The sequence below is a fragment of the Dasypus novemcinctus genome, chromosome 10 (genome assembly GCF_030445035.2).
Source record: "Dasypus novemcinctus isolate mDasNov1 chromosome 10, mDasNov1.1.hap2, whole genome shotgun sequence".
Taxonomy (NCBI): domain Eukaryota; kingdom Metazoa; phylum Chordata; class Mammalia; order Cingulata; family Dasypodidae; genus Dasypus; species Dasypus novemcinctus.
This window is the reverse complement of record NC_080682.1, coordinates 89,789,119-89,811,401: the sequence shown is the minus strand read 5'-3', so window position 1 is coordinate 89,811,401 and position 22,283 is coordinate 89,789,119. Positions and strand designations below refer to the sequence as shown.

Below are 22,283 nucleotides of genomic sequence, written 5' to 3'. Positions count from 1 at the left end.
AGCCTCCTCTTGACATAGAGGTGCAATGGACACAACCAATCCAATGTCCACATAGAAGAGGTGGCATTGGATTGGGAAAAGTGGACATGGTGGACGATGGGTATGGGGAAGGGCAGGAAGAGATGAGAGGTGGGGGCATATTTGGGACGTGGAGCTGCCCTGGATGGCACCTCGGGGGTGATCACCGGACATCGTGGATCCTCACAGGGCCCACTGGATGGAATGGAGCAGAGTATGGGCCATGATATGGACCATTGTCTATGAGGTGCAGAGGTGCCCAAAGATGTACTTACCAAATCCAATGGATGTGTCATGATGATGGGAACGAGTGTTGTTGGGGGGGGAGAGGGGGGGTGGGGGGGGTGGGGTTGAATGGGACCTCACATATATATTTTTAATGTAATATTATTACAAAGTCAATAAAAAAAAAAAAAGATAAGTTGGGAAATTTTCACTCAATGCTGGAATCACTTCCCCTTTAAGGCATTCAACTGATTGGATAAAGCATCACTCATTACTAATGGCAATCTTCCTGATTGATGTAGATGTAGTTAGCCATCTATGCAGTAAAGTCAATAGTGACTAAAGTTCATAAATGCCCTTGGATTAGTTAGCCCAGTGCTTGCTTAACCAAACAACTGGGCACAATTACATGGCTGAGTTGACACATTAACCTAACCATCACGGTGCTGTATCAGGAAGTGAGTCAGAAAGATAGACATACAATCATAAGATGAAAAATATCACTCAACAACTTGATAATCACTATCAAAGAAGTTTGCAAGCAGACCTTTAAGTTCTGCAAATTCTTCCTTGACCACCTGCTTTTTACTCATCCCTTGGTCTCAATTCCCATTTCTGTTGCCACTGGCACAGGCCTAGACCTTTAATTCTGAGTTACTAGTATTATAAGAGCCTTCTTACTCATCTCACCTCTTCCAGACTCAACTGCTCACATCTCCTTTACACACAACTGCTAAGTACAGGATTTACAGTGATGAACAATGCAGTTTAATGAAAAGAAAATTAAAGAATTTACAAATAATTGTATAATTATAAATTGCTGCTGTTGTTCTGAAAGAAAAAAAGCAAAATGCTTTGAAAAATAATAAAAGGGGAGTCCTAAGACACAGGTTCTGAAAAGCCCACTCTAAGGAAGTGATATTTAAAGTGGCATCACATACGAATAAGTTATAAGATTATTGCTGTGGAAGGGAAAAGGTTTTCTGGTGGATGTGTGGGAGTACTGTATATTGTATATATGAATTACTGTGATCTAGGGCTCTTGTGAAGAGAAGCTCAATAATTGGGAAAAAAGAAAAGAAAAGATAGGATGTAGAATTTTTCCATTTCAATACGTATTCTAAATCTAACCTTTAAACTCATCGCTATATTCCATTTTACTAGTAAGGGAACCTGACATTATATTGGGCTTCACTTTTCAGGAAGTTTTGGATCACAGAGTGGTTCAACAATGGCAGCAGAGGAATACTGGTATGGGATGTTATTGACAGGGGACATATGGTTGACAGGGAGTTATACAGGGCATATGTCCAGGGTGCATGGTAATGTTTGGATATACTCATAGTGGAAACAATTAAAAACAATAGCTGGGGGGTACTGGGTTCCTGGCCAGGGGTGCTCTGTCGTGGTCCCTAGGGGAGCAGCAGCAGTCCCCCAGGTGCAACGGTAAGGACCAGGAAGGAATGAGGGTCCAACAGTGAGCCCCTGATACTAATGACTATGCTTGTGAGCCTATACACCTGAAATAAGAACAAGACCTAGAGCAGCACTGTGCCTAGGAGTTTCCTCCTGACAGCCTTCTTGTTACTCAAATGTGGCCAGTCTTGAAGCCAAACTCAGCATGTGAATGCAATGTCTTCCCCCCAGCGTGGGACATGACACCCGGGGATGAGCCTCCCTGGCACCAAGGGATCACTACTAAGTACCAGCTGATGATGCAACTAGAAAATGACCTTGAATTAAAGGTTCAACACAGACCAGCAGAACATCCCTGTCTACATATAATAACAGGAGTTTAAAATGCTGTTTGACCTAATGTAAGGGGGAAATGGAAAGGAGAAATGAGTTTATATGGCTATGAGTCTCTAAAAAAGAGTCTGAAGGTTGTCAGAAGGATTGCCCTTATGCACACCTGAGCAGAGTCTCAGAGACAGATAAAGTAGATACAACCCCAGGTATTGGTTCTCTTGAGGGCTAAAGAGACCCGCGAGTTCTATAGTCATGGCAGATGGGGTTCACTGCCATGTCAGTTGGCCCTTCTTTGGAGCTGGTGTTTCTGCGTGATGGAACTGGACTCAGATGGGATCTCTTTTCACAAGCCTTTCATGCTACTTTACTGGAATTGTAGTTGGTGCTGGGGTTTAAGATATATCTAGGGGATTTGAATCTCTGGACTGACAATATGATAGCCAGGCCCTGAGCCTCACCAGACTTCAACTCCTACCCTCTGATTTATTGGACTTACCCCACTCAGCTAACATGGAGTTGAAGAATGTCAACCACCACACCATGGAGCCTAGAGTGCCTACAACTGAAAGCAGGAGGATTGCATCTAGTATCCATGTGGAATCTAAGCCCCCTCTTGACATAGAGGTGCAATGGACACAACCAATCCAAGGTCTACAGAGAAAATGTGGCATTGGTGTGGGAAAAGCGGCCATGGTGGCTGCTGGGTGCGGGGAATGTGAGGAAGAGATGAGATGTGGAGGTGTTTTCGGGACTTGGAGTTGTCCTGGGTGGTGCTTCAGGGACAATTACCGGACATTGTAGATCCCCCCAGGGCCCACTGGATGGAACGTGGGAGAGTATGGGCTATGATGTGGACCATTGACCATGAGGTGCAGCGATGCCCAGAGATGTACTTACCAAATGCAATGGATGTGGCATGATGATGGGAGAGAGTGTTGCTGTGGGGGGAGTGGTGGGGTGGGGGCGGTGGGGTTGAATGGGACATCATATTTTTTTAATGTAATATTTTTTAAAAATGAGTAATAAAAAAAATAATAAAGTGGTATCACAAAACTGAGTACTAGTTAATCAAGAAAAAACTGGGAAGTAAAACATTAAAAGAAATGGATCTACATATGCAAAGTTCCAAGGCAGGAAATAATTAGGTGTATCAGAGAAAAGAAAGAAACCAATCTGACAAAATTTTAGAATAAATGCAAAAATGATATTTGTGGCAATAAAAGTACAGGAGATGATTGGGTAGCCATGCCCTTTCCCTTCCTTGAAGGCAACCTTCAAGTCCCAGTTTAGACAGCACCATGATGGAACTTTACCTTACATGGCATTGTTCAGGGCTTGGCATATTTGCTACATTTTATTTCATTTCCTTTTCATAACAGATCTTTCATTTTATATATGAGAAACTAAGTCATGGAGTAAATTTTTAAGGCAATTTAAACTATTAGACCTGTCTTGTTAAAGCAATTTTTATTTTCTTTTAAATGATAATTTTGTTTTATATTTTTTTGAGGTTTTCACTTTTTAAAACATTTTATTTATATTGTGGTTATCATAAAAACAACATGAAATATCTCATTTTAACCACTTTCAAATATACAGTTCTGTGCTATTAATTACATTCACAATGTTGTGCTACCATCACCACTATCCATTACCAAATTTTCCATCACCCCAAACAGAAACTCTATATCCATTGTGGCAGTTTGATATTATTGATAAATTCCAAAAAGAAATAGTGACTATCTTTGTAAACTGGTCAGTTCCTCGGCTAGTGATACCCTTAGATTGTATTCAATTCAGAGGTTTCACTTTCAGTTGATTAAATTATGGCTAGAGCTTTGATTGGGCCATGTCAGTAGAACTTTGAGTCTCCACCCACTCTCAGAGAAAGCAAGACAGAGGGGATGGTTCAAGTTTTAATGCTAGAGCCCCTGGAAGTAAATACACAGAGAAGCAGATACATGAGGAAAGAGAGAAGGTGCCAATAGACATGTCAGAGGTCACTGAAAGAGAGACAAGCCATTTGCCTGATAGTCTACAGTTGATCTGTAGAGGGAACACAGCCGCTGAACCCTGAAAGGAACAAGCCTAGAAGGGTGAGGAGACTTATCCCACCCTCCAGCTGATATTGGAAGAAGCTGGGACCACTGAACCAAGAGAAAAGGGAGGCTTAACCCTTGCAGACATTGGCAGTCATTTTGCTCCAACCCAGAGCAGCAGAGTAGTGAGGGAAGTGATTTATGCTTATGGCCTGGTAACTGTAAACTTCTACCCCAAATAAATACCCTTTTATAGAAGCCAACAGATTTCTGATATTTTGCATCAGCACCTGTTTGGCTGACTAAAACACCCATTAATTACTAACTTCCCATGTTCCTTACACCTTCCCCCCAGTAATCTGTATTTTACTGTCACTGGAATTTGAATATTTTCATTATTTCATAAATCATGTAATATTTGTCCTTTAATGTCAAGCTTATTTCACTCAACATGATGTCTTCAAGTTCATCCATGTTGCAGCATGTATCATAACTTCATTTCCTTTTAGAAATAAATAGCTGAATAATATGCCCTTGCATGTATACACCACATTATGTTTAGCCTTTCTTCCAGTGATGGATACTTGGGTTGCTTCCACATTTAGACTATTGTGAATAATGCAACTATGGACATTGGTCTACAAATATCTGTTCAAGTCCCATCTTAAATTCTCTTGGGTATATACTTTGAAGTGGGTTTGGTGGATCATAAGTTAATTTTACACTTAACTTTCTGAGAAAAAGTCAAATGGTTTTCTACAGCAGCTGTATCATTTTACATTCCTGCCAGCAATATTTGAGGGTTCCCATTTCTCTACATCCTTGCCAGCACTTGTTATTTCCCATTTTTTAAATAATAGCCAGTCTTGTGAGTTTGAAGTGGTATGTTATTGTGGTTTTGATTTTCATTTCCCTAATGACTAGTAATTTTGAGTATCTTTTCATATGCTTATCAGTCATTTACATATCTTCTTGGAAAAATGTCTATTCATGTCCTTTGCCCATAAAAGAAAAAGATATTTTTATTTATTTATCCCTCCCCTTGTTGTTTGTACTCGCTGGCTGCTCTCTGTGCCTGTTCGCTATGTGCTTTCTGTGTCTGCTCGTCTTCTTTTTGGGGGACACTGGTAAACAAACCTGGGACCTCCCATATGGGAGGAAGACACCCAACCACTTGAGCTATATCCACTCCCTGCTTGTTGTTGTGTCTCTCATTGTGTCTCCTTCTTGTGTCTCCTAGATGCATCATCTTGTTGCATCTCCTCATTGTACCAGTTTGTCATTCCAGTCAGTCATGTCAGCTTGCTGTCTTGCTCATCTTCTTTAGGAGGCACTGGGAACCAAACCCTGGGTCCTCCCATGTGGAGGCAGGTGCCCAACTTCTTTTTTTTTCCAAATTCTATTCAATTAATTCATTTTTTAAAAAATATTACATAAAAAAAATATGAGGTCCCCATTTACCCCCACCGCCCCCACCCCACTCTTCCCATAACAACAACCTCCTCCATCATCATGGGACATTCATTGCACTTAGTGAATACCTCTCTGAGCACTGCTGCACCACAATGGTCAATGGTCCACATTATAGTTTATACTCTCCCCCAGTCTACCCAGTAGGCCATGGGAGGACATCCAATGTCCAGTAACTGTCCCTGCAGTACCACCTAGGACAACTCCAGGTCCTGAAAATTCCCTCACATCACATCTCTTCTTCCCACCCCCTACCATCAGCAGCTACCATGGCCACTTTCTCCACATCAATGCTACATTTACTTCCATTACTAATCGCAATAATTCCAGAATAGAATATCAGTAAATCCATTCTAATCCATTCTCTATTCCTCCATTCTGTGGACCCTGGTATGGTTATGTCCACTCCACCTCTATATTGAGAGGGTGCTTAGATTCCACTTGGATACTGGATGCAATTCTCCTGCTTGCAGTTGTAGGCACTCTTGGCTCCCTGGTGTGGTGGTTGACCTTCTTCACCTCACTGTTTGCTGGTCAGGGTAAGTCCAATAAAACAGAGGGTAGGAGTTGCAAGTCTGTTGAGGCTCAGGGCCTGGCTATCACATGGACATTCCAGAGATTCAGGTCCCCTGTGTATACATGAAACCCCAGTGCCAACCACAGGTCTGGTAAAAGTAACAAGAGAGGCTTGTGAACAAAGATCACACCTGAGTCCAACTCCATCACACTCGAGAACACAAACTCCAAAGTAGGGCCAACTGACATGGCACTGGACTCCATCTGCCATGATCATAGAACCTGTGGGTCTCTGTACCCTCAGAAGAACCAATACCTGGGGTTGTATGTACTTTAGCTCTCTCGGACTCTGCTGAGGTGTGCATAAGAGCAACCCCTCTGATGATCTCCCAGCTCTTTTTTGGAGACTCATAGCCATATAAACTCATTTGTCTTTTCCATTTCCCCCTTTGATTCAAGGTCAAAAAGCATTTTTAACTCCTGATATTACATGTAGGCTGAGATATTATGCTGGTCTGAGTTGACATTTTTGATTTTTGATAGTAGATTTTATTTAGTGTTTTAGGGAAACAGTTCCTTTTGTCGGTCTAATATTTCCTAGTGCACAGTGTAACATATTTCCTCCTTTTTTTTTTTCAAATTCTACTCAATTTATTCATTTTTTAAAAAGATATTACATTTAAAAAATATGAGATCCCCATTCGCCCCTACTGCCCCCACCCCACCACTCCACCCCCAATAACATTCTCCCCCATCATCATGTCACATCCATTGCATCTGGTGAGTACATCTCCGGGCATTGCTGCACCTCATGTCCTGTGTTCCACACCATAGCCCACACTTTCCCTCGTTACATCCAGTGGGCAATGGGAGGACATACAACATCTGGCAATTGTCCCTGGGGCACCACCCAGGACATGAGTTGACCCTTTTATTCAAGGTCATTTTCTAGTTACATCATCAGCTGGAAAAATGTACAAAAGCTTTTAACTTTGATGAATTTGAATTTATTTATTTATTTTTTTGTTCCTTGTTCTTTTTGTGTAAAATTTAAGAATCCATTGTGAACTAAAAGGACCCAAAGATATTTCCCTATGTTTCCTTCCAAGAGTTTTCTATTGTTAGTCCTATATTTAGGTCATTGATGCATTTTTTAGGTAATTTTAGTATGTGGTATGAGATGGATATCACTTTCAATGTTTTGCATGTGAATATCCAGTTTTCCCAGAATCATTTGTTAACAAAACTATTCTTCATCCATTCAGTGGATGTGGTAAATTGTCAAATATCAGCTGCCCATTGATGTGAGTGTTTATTTCTAAATTCTCAATTTCATGCCATTGGTCCCTATATCTACCTTTGTGCCAGTACCACCTTGGTTGGTATTATTATAATTACATTTACAATGTTGTGCTACCATCACCATGATCAATTAACAAAAAACTTTATTTTTGTAGCTTTGTAGTAAGTTTTGAAATTGGGAACCATGATAGATTAAATTATGTGCCCAGCAAAGACATGTTCTTAATCTTAAACCACATTACTGCATGTGTGAACTAACTCAATTGTAAATAGGACCCTAGGAAGATTAGCTAAGGTATAGAGGTAAGCCTTAATGTGGTATATTACTGAATTTCTTTATAAGCAGAACAAATTTAGACACAGTGAGTCAGAGAAGGCCACAGGAAAAAGCAGAAAGTCAGAGGAAACTGGAAAAGCAGACACAAGGTGACAGAGAGATCACTCTGCAACAGGAGACAGAGTTACAAGCCAAGAAACCACAAGATTTGCAGCAAGCCAACACCAAAATGCTACAGACTTCATAGAGAAAGCATGACCATGTCAGTGCTTTGATTTTGAACTTCTAGTCTCCAAAACTGTGACACAATAAAATCCTGTTGCCTGTTGCTTCGGTAAGGACCAGGAAGGAATGAGGGTCCAACAGTGAGAGCATGATACTAATGACTATGCTTGTGAGCCTATATTCCTGAAATAAGAACAAGGCCTAGAGCAGCACTGTGCCTGGGAATTTCCTCCTGACAGCCTTTATGTTACTCAAATGTGGCCAGTCTCGAAGCCAAACTCAGCATGTAAATGCAATACCTTCCTCCCAGCGTGGGACATGACACCCGGGGATGATCCTCCCTGGCACAGAGGGATCACTATCAAGTACCAACTGATGATGCAACTGGAAAATGACCTTGAATTGAAGGTCTAGCAGAATATCCCTGTCTACATATAATAATATGACTTTAAAATGCTGTTTGACCTAATGTAAGGGGGAAATGGAAAGGAGAAATGAGTTTATATGGCTACGAGTCTCTAAAAAAGAGTCTGGAGGCTGTCAGAAGGATTGCCCTTATGCACAACTGAGCAGAATCTAAGAGACAGATGAAGTAGATACAACCCCAGGTATTGGTTCCTTTGAGGGTTAAAGAGACCCACGGGCTATATGGTCATGGCAGATGGGGTTCACTGCCATGTCAGATGGCCCTTCTTTGGAGCTGGTGTTTCTGCGTGATGAAACTGGATTCAGATGGAATCTCTTTTCATTAGACTTTCATGCTACTTTACTGGAATTGTAGTTGGTGTTGGGGTTTAAGATATATTTAGGGGATTTGAATCTCTGGACTGACAATATGATAGCCAGGCCCTGAGCCTCAACAGACTTCAGCTCCTACAATCTGATTTATTGGACTCACCTCACTCAGCTAAGATGGAGTTGAAGAAGGACAACCACCACACCATGGAGCCTAGAGTGCCTACAACTGAAAGCAGGAGGATTGCATCCAGTATCCATGTAGAATCTGAGCCTCCTCTTGACATAGAGATGCCATGGACATAACCAATCCAAGGTCCACAGAGAAAAGGTGGCATTGGAGTGGAGTGGGAAAAGTGGACATGGTGGCTGATATGGGTATGAGGAATAGCAGGAAGAGATGAGATGTGGAGGCGTCTTTGGGACTTAGAGTTGCCCTGGATGGTGCTTCAGGGGCAATCACCAGACATTGTAAATCCTCCCAGGGCCCACTGGATGCAATGTGGGAGAGTATGGGCCATGATGTGGACCACTGACCATGAGATGCAGAGATGCCCAGAGATGTACTTACCAAATGCAATGGATGTATCATGATGATGGGAGTGAGTGTTGCTGGGGGGGGGGGGGGGGGAGTGGTGGGGTGGGGGTGGTGGGGTTGAATGGGAGCTCATATTGTTTTGTTAATGTAATATTTTTACAAAATCAATAAAAAAAAACAGAAAAAAAAATAAAATGTTTAATGCACCAAAAAAAAAAAAAAAGCCTGTTGCTTAAGCCAAATATTGTGTGGCGTTTGTCTTAGCAGATCTAGCAGGAAGTGTAAGGTTTCCAAATGTCTCTTTTTTTAAAAGATGTATTTGGCTTTTTGTACACCTTTGCCCTTGCACATAAATTCGATGACTGGCTTTTTCATTTCTGTGAAGAAGGCTATGACTCTGGCTGGATTCTGTTTGCTAGTATTTGCTTGAGGATTTTTACTTTTATATTCATAAGGGGTAATGGTCTGTAATTTTCCTTTCTTAATATACTTTTATCTGGCTTTGATATTAAGGTGGTGCTGGCATCCAAAGGAGTGAGGAAGTGTTCCTTCCTTTTCATTATTTCTGGAAAATTTTGAACAAGATTGGGATTAATTCTTCATTGAAGGCTTGGAAATATTCACCAGTAAAGCTGTCTGGTTCTGGACCTCTCTTTGTTGTGAAGTTTTTATTTAATGATTGAAGATCTTTATTTGTTATTAGTCTGTTGAGATTTATTTCTTCTTCTGTCGGTTTGGGTTAATTTGTGTATTTCTATGAACTCGTCCATTTTGTCAGTATTATCTAATATGTTGATGTACTATGGATCATAATATCCTCTCCTATAATCCTTTTTATTTCTGTAAGGTTGGTAGTAGTGTCGCCCTTTCATCTCTGAGTTTAGTTGTTTGAATCATTTGCTCTTTTGGAAGTATAGCTAAAGGTCTGTCAATTATGTTTTTCTATGTTCTATTCAGTTTATCTCCATTCTAATCTTTATTATTTTCTTCTTTCTGCTCACTTTGGGTTTGGTGTACTGTTCTTTTTTGAGATCCTCTAGGTGTGAGATTAGGTTACTAATTTGAGATATTTTTTCTTTTTAAATGTAAGCACTTATAGTTGTAAATTTCCTGCTGAGCATTGCCCTTGCCACATCCCATAAGTTTTAGTATGTTGTGTTTTCATTTTTATTTGTCTCAAAATATTTCCTAATTTCTATTGTGATTTTTTTCCTGCTTAAGAAGAAATTCGTTACTTAAGAGTATGTTGTTTAATTTCTACATATTTGTGAACTTTCCAGTTCTCCTTTGGTTACTGATTTCTAACTTCATTCCATTGTGGTCAGAGGATACTTTTAATGATTTCAATCTTCTAAAATTTATTCAAATTTTTTGTGGCCTAACATATGGAGAATGATCTGTGTGTACTTGAGAAAAATGGGCATTCTGCTACTGTTGGATGAATTGCTCCACATATGTCTGTCTGGGTCTAGTTAGTTATTCAGATTGTTAAAATCCACTATTTCCTTACTGATCTTCTGTCTATGTGTTCTTTGCATTATTAAAAGTGGTATAATGAAGTCTCCTACTAATAATATAGAACTATTTATTTCTCCCTCAGATCTGTCAGTTTTTGCTTCATGTATTTTGGGGCCTTGTTGTTAAGTGCATATGTTTGTCATTGTTATATCTCCTTGATGAATTAACTCTTTTATCAATACATAGTGTCCTTCATTATCACTTTCAATGGTTTGTGACTAAAAGTCTCCTTTGTATTATATTAGTATAACTACCCCTACTGTCTTGTGGTGACTAATTTCCATGAAAAATATTTTGCCATCTGTTCACTTTAAGTTTATGTATTTTAAAATTTAAGGTGAGTCCCTTATAAAAGACATTATCTTACCCACTCTGTCAAGCTCATAGATATTTAACTCATAGATATTTAAAGTAACTACTGATAATGTAGGACTTAGTTTGCCATTTTGCTGTTTGGTTTTTGCAAGTTTCATACCTTTTTGTCTCTCAATTCTTCCATTACTGTTTCCCTTGGTATTTAGTTGACCTTTCCTGATGACCCACTTATGATCACTTCTAAATTCCTTCTGTGCATATTTTTCCACTCTGTTCTTTGGGTTTACCATGGGGGTTAAGTTTAACATCCTAAGTCTATAAAATTTCATTTGCTTTGATAACAACTTGAATTAAATAGCATACACAAACCATGTTGCTATACCCCTCCAGACCACTATGTTTCTGTCGTTCTTGTCACAATTATATTTTTTAAAGGATTTATTTTATTTGTTTACTCTTCCCCACCCACTCATTGTTTGCATTTGTTGTGTCTGTTCATCTTCCTTCTTTCCTTAAGAGACACCAAAAAACAAACATGGGACCTCCAATGTGGGAAGGAAGCACTTAATCACTTGAGTGCCCTCCATGTCCTACTTTGTTGTGTCTCTCATTTTTCCTCCTGACTCTTATTGTGTCATCTTCTTGTGTGAGCTTGCCAAACCCACCCATTGTGCCAGCTCACTGTCTTCTTTAGGAGGCACCAGAAACCAAACCAGGAACCTCCCATATGGTAGGTGGGAGCCCAGTTGGTTGTGCCACATTCACTTCCCACAAATTATATCTTTATACATTGTTTCCAAAAGCATAGATTTTTCATTACATTTTATGCATTTGCCTTTTTAATCCTGTGGGAAGCAAAAAGTGGAATTACAATCCCAAAATACAAATTGCCATATTTATTTGTCTTTGCATTTATCTTTACCAGAGATCTTTATTTTTTCATGTGAATTCAATCTATTGTCTAGTGTTCTTTCCTTTCCAACTGAAGATCTCCCTTTTGCATTCTTATAGGTCTGATGTACTGCTGACATACACCCAAAGCTTTTCTTTATCTGGGAATTTCTTAATCTCCCACTTATTTTTGAAAAACTGCACTGCTGGATATAGAATTGTCTTTGGCATTAAACGTTTGTTTATAATGTGCCTTGAAATGGGTTTCTTTGAGTTTATCATGTTTTGAGTTCATTGAGCTTCCTGGATGTGTGTATACATGCCTTTCATTAAACATATGCAGTGTTCGGCCTTTATCTTTGAATATCCTAACTGCCTCTTTGTCTCTTTATTTTCCTTCGAGGACTCCCACATTCCATATATTGGGATGCTTGATAGTGTCTCACTTGCCTTTTCACCTCTGTTCAGATTGTTCATTCTTCCTTCTTTATTCTCCTCAGACTGAATAATTTCGATTGTCTTTTATTCAATTTCACAGATTCTTTTGCCAAATTCAATCAGCTATTGAAACACTCTAGGGAATTTTTAATTTTAATTATTGTGCTCTTCAGCTCTATAATTTCTCTTTGTTCCCTTATTATAATTTCTATCACTTTATTGAAATTCTCATTTTGCTCATATATTTGTGTTCATGTTCATATATTTCCTAATTTTCTTTAATTCTTTGTCTATGTTTTTCTTTAGCTCTTAAATAATTTTTAAGATTTTTTTTAAGTGTTTCAGCTATGTCCAAAGTATAGGTTTCTTCAATGATAATTTCAGATGCATTATTTTGTTCTTTGGATTGTGCAGTCATTTCTTGTTGTTTTTATGTCTTTAATTTTTGTTGTTGTACATTGAACATTTTAATACTTTAATGTGAAATGTCACTACAGTGTCTGTTTCTTAAGCTTGTATTTCAATAGGGTTTTTAATGAAATTTTCTTGAATGCCTGGAGCTAACAAAAATAACTAAAGGATGACAATAAAGAAGATGCAGAAAAATAAAGATAAAATTGAGAGAAAAAAGCAAAATGATTAAATAAAACACTTTGCCCAGTCTTTGCAGGTTGGTTGTGTGAGTGCTCTCTTCTAGAGCTCAGCCATCATTACTTAAAATGAGCATAAAGAATAGCCCAAGGAAAAAAGCATAGGCTCCTCTTTGATCTTTTCTGAGCACATATCTTGTCCTGTTCATGAGAGCATGGCCTTATGAACTGTCTCATTTATACAAAAACTCCCAAATTCCCTTTCTCCAGGAAATTCTTAGTCATCTCTCCTTTTTCCAGGCACTTTATTGTATGCCTTAAAGCCCGTAATCCATTGGCTCAGAAGGTTGCAGCTTGATTATTTTCTTACAGCATGTTAGGTGCTCTCTAAGAAGATTGTTCTAAGCAAGTTTTGGAACTGGGCAGACTGAGACAAGCATTCTGGTTCAGTCTTTCATGCTGCCACCAGATGTAATTAGTACATTTGCCCTAATGTGCACATCAGTTATTCTACTCCCTCTGTAATCAGTACCAGGGACACACACTGAGAGTATGGACTGGTTCCCCATAGAGCTTAGGAGAGGAGAAGGGTGAAGGAAGCACTATCAAAGGTGCTATGATGTTTTCCTGCCATTTTTAAATTACCCTTTTCTTGATTCAGCACTTGCCCAGTTGCTACAATACTTTAACTGTTTTCTGGAGCATGTGGGAAAAAAAAAAGCCAGTTTTTGCTTGTTGTTAAAAAATTTGGTGGGGGGATGAAACCTTGAAGCATCTCACTCCACTATCTTGTTGATTCTCTCCAAACCTATTTTTTTCATATCCCTTCCTCCTCCATCTCTGTACTACCAACATGGACTTATTTTAATATCTTTCTTCAGGTTATGATACTAGAAATTAAAGGGGTGGTAACCATAATTGAAGTGTTATACCATTTCAATTCTCTCTCTTTTATTAAAAATGCATTAAGCACACATGATAAAAATTAATTCTGTACAAAATCATACAGAATTGAAAGGTTTCCCTCTCATTGCTGACTATTGATCTCCCACTTCCATGCTCTGAAGGCAATTTATTTATATTCTTAAGAACATTTCTAGTGATATGTTTTATATATGTGTGTAATATTTATTTTTAGAAAATATATGTTGTTTGCATGATGTGCATATAATATCCTTTACATTGCTTTTGCTTGTTCACATTAAAATTTATGAGGGTATTTGTTCCATATTAACATATATTCATGGTTGCATAGTATCCCATGATATGGAAAATCCACATTTTTAGTTAGCCCCATGTTGATTCTTTAAAAGTAAATATTCCATTCTTTTCTTATTAAAAAATTGTGCTACAATAAAAAACAGTTATGTTTAACCTAAAATTGTATGCCTCATAAAGCCTGTCTTATATCTTCACTAGTGCTTTCAAAATCCAAAAGCTTCAATTGATCAACTTTGGACAGGGTCTATACCATTTGCCTAATTATCTACCTTAATAACCAAAAGGTAGAACAGTGTCTGACATGCAGTAATCACTCAATATTTTCTTGTTGCTATAAAGAATATTTTTGGCTATATGATAGGTATATTAACATAATATTTATATAATATGTCAATATATAAGCTGTAATAAAATATATTAACATTAATGTTAATATATCCCATCTCATCATACCAGCCTTATAAAACAAGCATTATTATCATTAGTTAAGCAATTTGGAAATGGAAACTACAGAATTTAACAAAAATGCTAAAATTCACAAGTAAGTATGTTTCAGAGCTGGGAATAAATTTAGGACACTCATACTCCAAATCTATGTTGTTTTTCTCTACACACAATGCTGTATTCTCAAATGTGGTTTAAATTGTTGAACATCACATTCTGTTGGCTTCTGACATGTATCAGGACTCCAAAAGAACATAAGACTCAAGAACTGCCTCATTCCCATGAGAAAGGGAAGGAAGAGCAGTTAAGGTGGGGTTAGGGGAAAATAGGACCTTCAACTGGCCCTGAGGACAAAAGAGGAACACCTGGGAATAAATCTCCTAGAGTCAAATTGGGAACATGTCCCACCAGTACTGTGTTTCCTCTTATGTTTGAAAGACGGAATGCAGCAGTGGCCTGGCTGCAGCTCCATCCATTAATAGACCATCCATAACAGGCAGTGAGACTTCCATGTCTCTTTTCTGGCTCTTCCAACTATAGCACCAGGGCTCTTCAACTACTCTGGACATGCACAAAGCATAGGGTGTCAAGCAAAACTGAGGAAGGCAGGACCCCCAAATGGGCTCAGGTAAGACTCCTCACCAAGCGTCAGATCAGCCAGGGGCCCACTCCACTTTCAGTACCTCAAATGTACAAGGTTTGGGCAGCATTTGGCAGGACATCTAATTCAATTTTTATGCCTAAATGTGAAGAACTCTCTAGTTCCTCTTCCCTGGGCCCCATCCTAGTGTCGTAGAACAAGTGGTAACTGGGACCAAAGGATGTTGCTTTCTGGGTTGTGAAAATCTGTGGCCCTGGGCCCTCTATAGATCATGTATACTCCTGCAGGTCTTGATTTTCTGCCAAGTAACTAAGAGAACACTTGCATTCATGGGGCAGAAGACATCAAGGGACACAGCCTCTTTAGGGCAATTCTATAGATAGAGAAGGCCTATAACAGCAGGTGCTTATTCCTGATGATGGTAAGTCATATGATTAGCAAAGGGATGTTTCTGCAGATGTTCCATAGGGACTAACAAGAAGCCTATGGGTAGACTGTGGGCCCCCCACTCCTGCAATGTCTCTGGCACTGGAGCCAAATGGCCAGCTCTTCCTGTAGTTTCCAGGTACTTTGTGGGGAACACAGCAGGCCCTTTTCTCTCCCCTCTCTCCTCCTTCCCAATCATTCTCTACCAACATCACATACTACATGTACATAAGACTAAATTACTTCTATTAACAAAACCCAGGAGAGGAGAAAAAAGTACCCAACTCAGTAGACCATTTGTATGACATTTCCTTAAATATTTCCTTCATTGCTGTGCCATGATTTACCATTGTTTATGGGTTAATGGTTGCTTCCAATCTGTCACTATAATGATTTGACTGTGAACTCTCTTATATGTAAAATCATTACCTTCATATCTGTTTATCATTAAAAATCATCCATTTCATTTTCAAAATCACTCATTTTTAATGTAATAATGTACGCCATTTAAAAATTGTCATTCTGTACATAGGAATATTTTCCATTTCTTATTCCTAATATTGTATATTTTTGTTTTCTCCATTTATTTCTTCATTAGATTTGCTAACAACTTGCCTACTTTAATTTTTTTTGGAAATGCCAGTTCTTAAGTTTACCATTTAAAAAATTTTAAATTAATTTCTGCTTTTAAGTCTATTTCCTCCAGTTCGTATATCTTTTGTTTTCTAAGTTGAAATGGAAACTAAGTTAATTTATTTTCATTACTTTGATATGATAATTATACAAGTCTCATTCTCCCCTCCAAATTTTATAAGGCCAAATCTATTGTGTTTTATCAAGTTGTGTTGCCAGCAAAAATCTATTGCTCTTCTGAGTACTTACTTTTCTTGTAGGTAGCCTAGAAGGTACATGTGTGATTTTTATTGGAATTTTCATTTTTACTTGTTTCCTGATTGAATTCTTAAAGGAAGATTTCTCTACCCTTAAAATTAAAAGAAAAATAACACAAAGATAAAGACATATTTGTGTGAATATATTTCCCTTTATTTTGTTTTGTACTAAAGAATGCTTATTGTCCTTTAGCTCAATGATGTTTGCTATTTTCTTTGTTTATCATCCTTCTGTTTTGATCTCTAGGTTTGGAATTCCTAATAAATTTATTTTTCATTCCTGAATTTTAAAATTTCTCATAGCATTTTGAGATCTTCATAATTTTCCCAAGAATGCAAATGTAATTTCTCAAACATTCCCTTATTCAATTTGTTTCAGTATTCAGCAGTGTTTTTCACAGCTTTTACTTTAGAAATCGCATTTTTATTTCCAGGTGTTTTTTCTGACCTAGATTTATTATGTTTATGATTTAGTCTTTGATATTCAATATTTTATCTTAATTTTGTTGAGAATACAGATGAAGGATATTTACATGTTTCTCCTATTTCTTACAACTTTTTACAGAAAGGAACACCTCCTTTGTTACCTTGGATAAGGTTCAATAATTTAAATTGTGTTCATACCTCACATGACTTCACTCTGCTTAGTTATTCTGAAACACAGAGTACTGGGTTGTTTTAATATATGTAACAATTAAGGAGTTTCTAATTTATCATTTATCTTTTTTTCAAACGTGTATGGGTTTGTATGTGTGTGTATGAGAGAGAGAGAGCTTGAGCAAAGATGAATATACTTCGCTAAAGTCTCCAAACAAATTTTTATTAAAATTTTATCCATTGATTCATGTATTTTGTCGTTCTGTCTTTTTAGTGCTGGAGGGAAGTCCAAGGTCAGTCTAATTAAGAATTATTTTTAAGAACTGATATTTTCCCTGCATAGATGCTGTAGTATTTTAAATGTTCTTGAAAATCAAATTGTTCACTAAAGCATGAGGTTGTTTGCCTTTCTTCACGGATTTTTCCTACTGCTTCATGAGTTCTTGTTATTATATAATTTTAATAAAAGTTCTTGTTATGATGTAATTTTAAAAAATGATATCATTTTTTATTAATTATTATTTCTATTCTATTTGTTTGGTTCTCTTCTTCAGGAACATTAATTATTTGTTCGTTTGACTTCTGTTTTCCAACTTTTCTCTTTTCAACTATATCCAAATTTTTGTACCATCTATAAGAACACCTCAAGCTTGTCTATATAATTTTTTAATTTTAGGTAGAGTCAAGTGGATGCTTTACTTCTTTCAGTGACGATTTTATTTCTACTATTGCAACTTCTTTATTATAATATTCTCATAATCACATATAATTTCTTATTAGTTTGTGCCTTCCTCTTAGGCAACTTCATTTTCATCCCTGTTATCTAGAAAACTTTCAGATATTACATTAAGTATCCTTGCTCCTAACATGATCCCAAGTTACATTTATTCTTCTGTGCACTTCTTCTGTTGTGACTTTATCATGATTCATTATAATTTATTGTTTATCTCCTCCATTAGATTAAGAGCTCCAGTGACCAATCATTGCATTGCATTGCCTATACCTCAATAGAAGTTGAATATTGAATTGTTTTACATCATTTAAGATTATTTCTTTTATTTCCTATTAATTGTATATTCTTAAATGTTTTCTTTTGAATCTTCAGTCTGATGCTGCTCATATCTTTACAGCATTTTTGCTTGACTCTATTTTTGTTTTATTTACTCATTTTTGATAGACAAATAGGTGGACTCTTCTTGGACACACTCATTTTCTACCTAGTTGTAGTAAAATAATCCTCTGGGATCTTAATTTTGAGAACTCACAGGGTATGCTGATTCTTGCCAAATAATTGTCATTAATAGCTTTGTTGGATTGAGGAGGAAGTTCCCACACCTATTACCTGGTAATCTAACTAGAAAAGAAGGAATGACTATTATACATTTGAAGTAGCCGACAATTCTTATGTTAAAGTGTTCATTGAAACTGCCACACCCAATAATATTGTTTCCATGCCTCTCCTTTTCCTACTGTGTATCACCTTAAAACCCAATATGACACAGTACACTTTGCCACTGCAGACCAATTCAAATTGCTTTGGAGTTGTAATCCTTAATGCATCGAGAAAGTTACATACTAATTTTAGTAGGTGGTAGAGAAGATGAAACCCTTGAACTTGGAAGTAAGATATACTTGGAAGATATACTAGGTCTGAATAGAAATTTCCTACTGCTTTTCCATCTGGACCACTCCATTGACTCAGGACCCCCTCACTTAACTCCACTACAAAGGGGTTAAGTGTGCAGCAGAAAATGGGTATGTGTGGATATGATCAAATTTGTTTTAGAAAACAGGGTATCTAAGCAGAAAACGGATCATAAAAAATGAATATGAATAGGAGAGGATCAGCTATTGCTATAGTCTCTCAACTGTTCTCTCTGAATAGGGGAATATTGCTGGTGACCCCTCCCTGAGTCTCATATCACCCCACCTATTCTTCCATGTCAGAGTAATGTTTCTTGGTGCAATAACTAACCACGTCATTTCCCTGACCCAAATTTTTGAGTGGTTCCTCTTCATCTATATAATAAAGGCCAAACTCCTATCATGGCATAAAAGACCAGTAATTCTGTTACATGTAGAACAGATTGACCACATGCTTGTTCCACTTTAACCTGGTATAAATTCTGCTCTTTTCTGTACCTGATAATGATATTATTTTTGTTATTGAGTGTTAATTTTTCTGGGAAAGCTTCTCTAATTACAGTCAGTTCTTTTATTGGTTGTTTGTTTTCTTTATTAAAGAGATTGTGGGTTTACAATATAATTATGCATAAAATAGAGGATTCCCATATACTACCTTATTAGTAACACCTTGCTTCAGTGTGGAACATTTGTTATAAAAGATGATTGTACATTTTTATTATCATTCTATTGACTGTAGTCCAAGGTTTAACTTAAGACTCACTGTTTTTGTAGTGTATTTATATGGATTTTTAAAGTATTTTATTCTGTTATCATACATACAAACTGACATTTCCTCTTTTAATAATATTCAGATATATAGTTCAGTTGTATTAATTACATCCACAATGTTGTAGTACCTCATCACCATCCATTACTAAAACATTTTCATCATTCCAAAAAGGAACGCTTTACATTTTAAAACTTATCTTCCCATTTGCTATCTGCACCTCATACCCTAGTAACCTTTATTCTAGTTTATGTCTCTCTATGAGTGTGTTTATTCTAGTTCTTTCAGATCAGTGAGATTATATAATACCTGCCCCTTTTTGTCTGGTTTACTTCACTCAACATGTTGTCTTCAGGTATATCCATGTTGTCACATATATCATTCCTTTTTACAGGTTATCAATTCCTGTTTCATTTATCCCAGCATCTCAGTCAGTTCCATTTCTACCCCTCTCACTATTTCTTATGAAAACTGCAAATTCAAGAATATCAAGATAAAAAAGAAGAAAGAAGCATCTTGATAATCAATTGCACCCTGGAAATTAATTTTACAAAAGGGGGATCCAGTAGCCCCTAAAGAACCTCCTGAACATCTTTAGGTAGCTGTTATTTATTCCTTTGACTCTCCTTTCCTTAACCTTTAATGTGATTTGTTAAAAGTCCAGTGCTGATTCTCTTATGAAATAATGAGCTAGTTCCCATGGGAAGGCAGGACAGTCAGGTGAAGTACTGTTTTGGACTTTGGAGTCATACACATGTACCGGGAATACTGGTTCTGCCATTTAACATGTCCTTTACTAAGTTCCTTAATTTCTAAGCCCTCTCTGCTCATCTATAAAATAGAGATATACACAGATAAAGCCAAGCCATAACCTATGTGAAGTATTTGCATGTACTTGGTCTTCAATACATGTTAGCTTACTCCCTCATATTCTAATTTCTAATTAAGCATTAAAGATTTACAATGACCAGAAATTAAGGAAATGCATTATTCTGCATTTTAATTATAAATGTGTTTTAAAGTTTTGTTAACTCACATGAAAATGTTCTTTAATGAGGTTATGGACTTTGTGACTCTTTTCTCAAAATTTTAGTATTTTCAGAAATATCATTCCCTTTGAACTTTCTTTGGTGGCTCCTTTAGGGATTGAAAAGCTCTTATTTTTTACTTTACAAAGTATTTCTGTATATGTGAATATGCAATAGAGAAATATCAATTCCTCCAGAATTTGACCCAGGTCACCCTCAGGGATTAGGCTCTGGTCACTCCTCGTTTCTCTAATTTTAGACCATACAAGGCCCTTCCTCTTCCAACTAAGAGCATGAGCTGACCTTTCCATTTCCCTCAACTGAAAAGGCATCTAACCACAAACCTGGAATCTGACTCTCTCAGTCAAGCAACCCTCCAGGTGCACAGCTGGAGATTTATGCCTATACTTATGACTAGAGGAAACTGGACAAGAGTAAGTGAGTTTATCCTCATGAGCTTCTCTTCTCTACCTACTAAAATACAGTCCTTACTCTTCCTGATGTTCCTGATCAGTTACCTGGTCACACTGATGGGAAACAGCCTCATCATTCTGGTTACACTGGCTGACCCTGTGCTGCACAGTCCCATGTACTTCTTCCTTAGGAACTTGTCCTTCTTAGAGATTGGCTTCAACCTAGTCATTGTGCCCAAGATGCTGGAGACCCTGCTTGCCCAAGAAACAACCATCTCCTTCCATGGATGTGCTGCTCAGATGTATTTCTTCTTCTTCTTTGGGGTTGATGAATGCTGCCTGCTGGCCACCATGGCATATGATCGCTTTGTAGCCATCTGCAATCCCCTGCATTACCCAGTTATCATGAACCAAAGGACCTGTGCCAAATTGGCTGCCGCCTCCTGGTTTCCAGGCTTTCCAGTAGCTATTGTGCAGACTACATGGCTCTTCAGCTTCCCATTCTGTAGGACCAACAAAGTGAACCACTTCTTCTGTGATAGCCCACCTGTGCTGAGGCTGGTCTGTGCAGACACTGCATTGTTTGAGATCTATGCCATCATTGGTACTATCCTGTTTGTCATGATTCCCTGCTTGTTGATCCTGTGTTCCTACACTCGCATTGCTGCTGCCATCCTCAAGATTCCCTCAGCTAGAGGGAAGCAAAAAGCCTTCTCTACTTGCTCCTCCCACCTTCTTGTTGTCTCCCTTTTCTATGTATCTTTAAGCCTCACATACTTCAGACCTAAATCCAATAATTCTCCTGAGAGCAAGAAGCTTCTTTCATTGTCCTACACTGTTGTGACTCCCATGATGAACCCCATAATCTACAGTCTGAGAAATAAAGAAGTGAAAAATGCTCTCTGTCGGACCTTCCACAAGACTCTAAGTCTTAGAAATTTCATCCTATAGACACAATGAAGTAATACTAGTCTAATGAAAGGAGAACCATCAGTCTTATCTTTGGGATTCCTGCCTGCTTCTTTCCATATTTCCATTGGGAAAAATCTGGCTGCTGAAATAGCTATTGAACAGCTCACTGGAGACAAGCGAGCACAGAGAGAGTTTAGTCCTATTATTACTGTCTTTCAAACTCCTCTGCCTTCCCATTCTAGGCTTACATCAAGTTTCTTATTGGTGCAATTGGCATTTCAGCACTTGTGTGGTCAAGTCATCCCACATTCCTAATCTGCTCCTATATGACATATATCATGGACAGTATTAAACTGTTTGTAATTTGAATTTGGAGGCACATAGAGTAAGGGAGAGGAAAACCTCTCAAAAGTCATCTTGTCACTTTATCTTGCTTTGGGCGAGTATAATTCAACAGATAGAAAAACCTATCATCCATCCCAATTCATGTGT

At 37.8% G+C, this 22,283-nt stretch overlaps 1 protein-coding gene across 1 annotated transcript; it reads left to right on the top strand.

Annotated features, from left to right (window-relative positions):
* Positions 1-20,876: 20,876 nt before the first annotated feature.
* Positions 20,877-21,830, top strand: LOC101435082 (olfactory receptor 10A5-like). The gene has a single exon (XM_004466938.2). It carries the CDS (start codon positions 20,877-20,879, stop codon positions 21,828-21,830), a length of 954 nt encoding a protein of 317 aa, XP_004466995.2.
* The last annotated feature ends 453 nt before the right edge of the window (positions 21,831-22,283 follow it).

Bases quoted from the DNA above. Each gene is read 5' to 3' on its own strand.
- LOC101435082 (XM_004466938.2), top strand. From the start codon at position 20,877: ATGACTAGAGGAAACTGGACAAGAGTAAGTGAGTTTATCCTCATGAGC.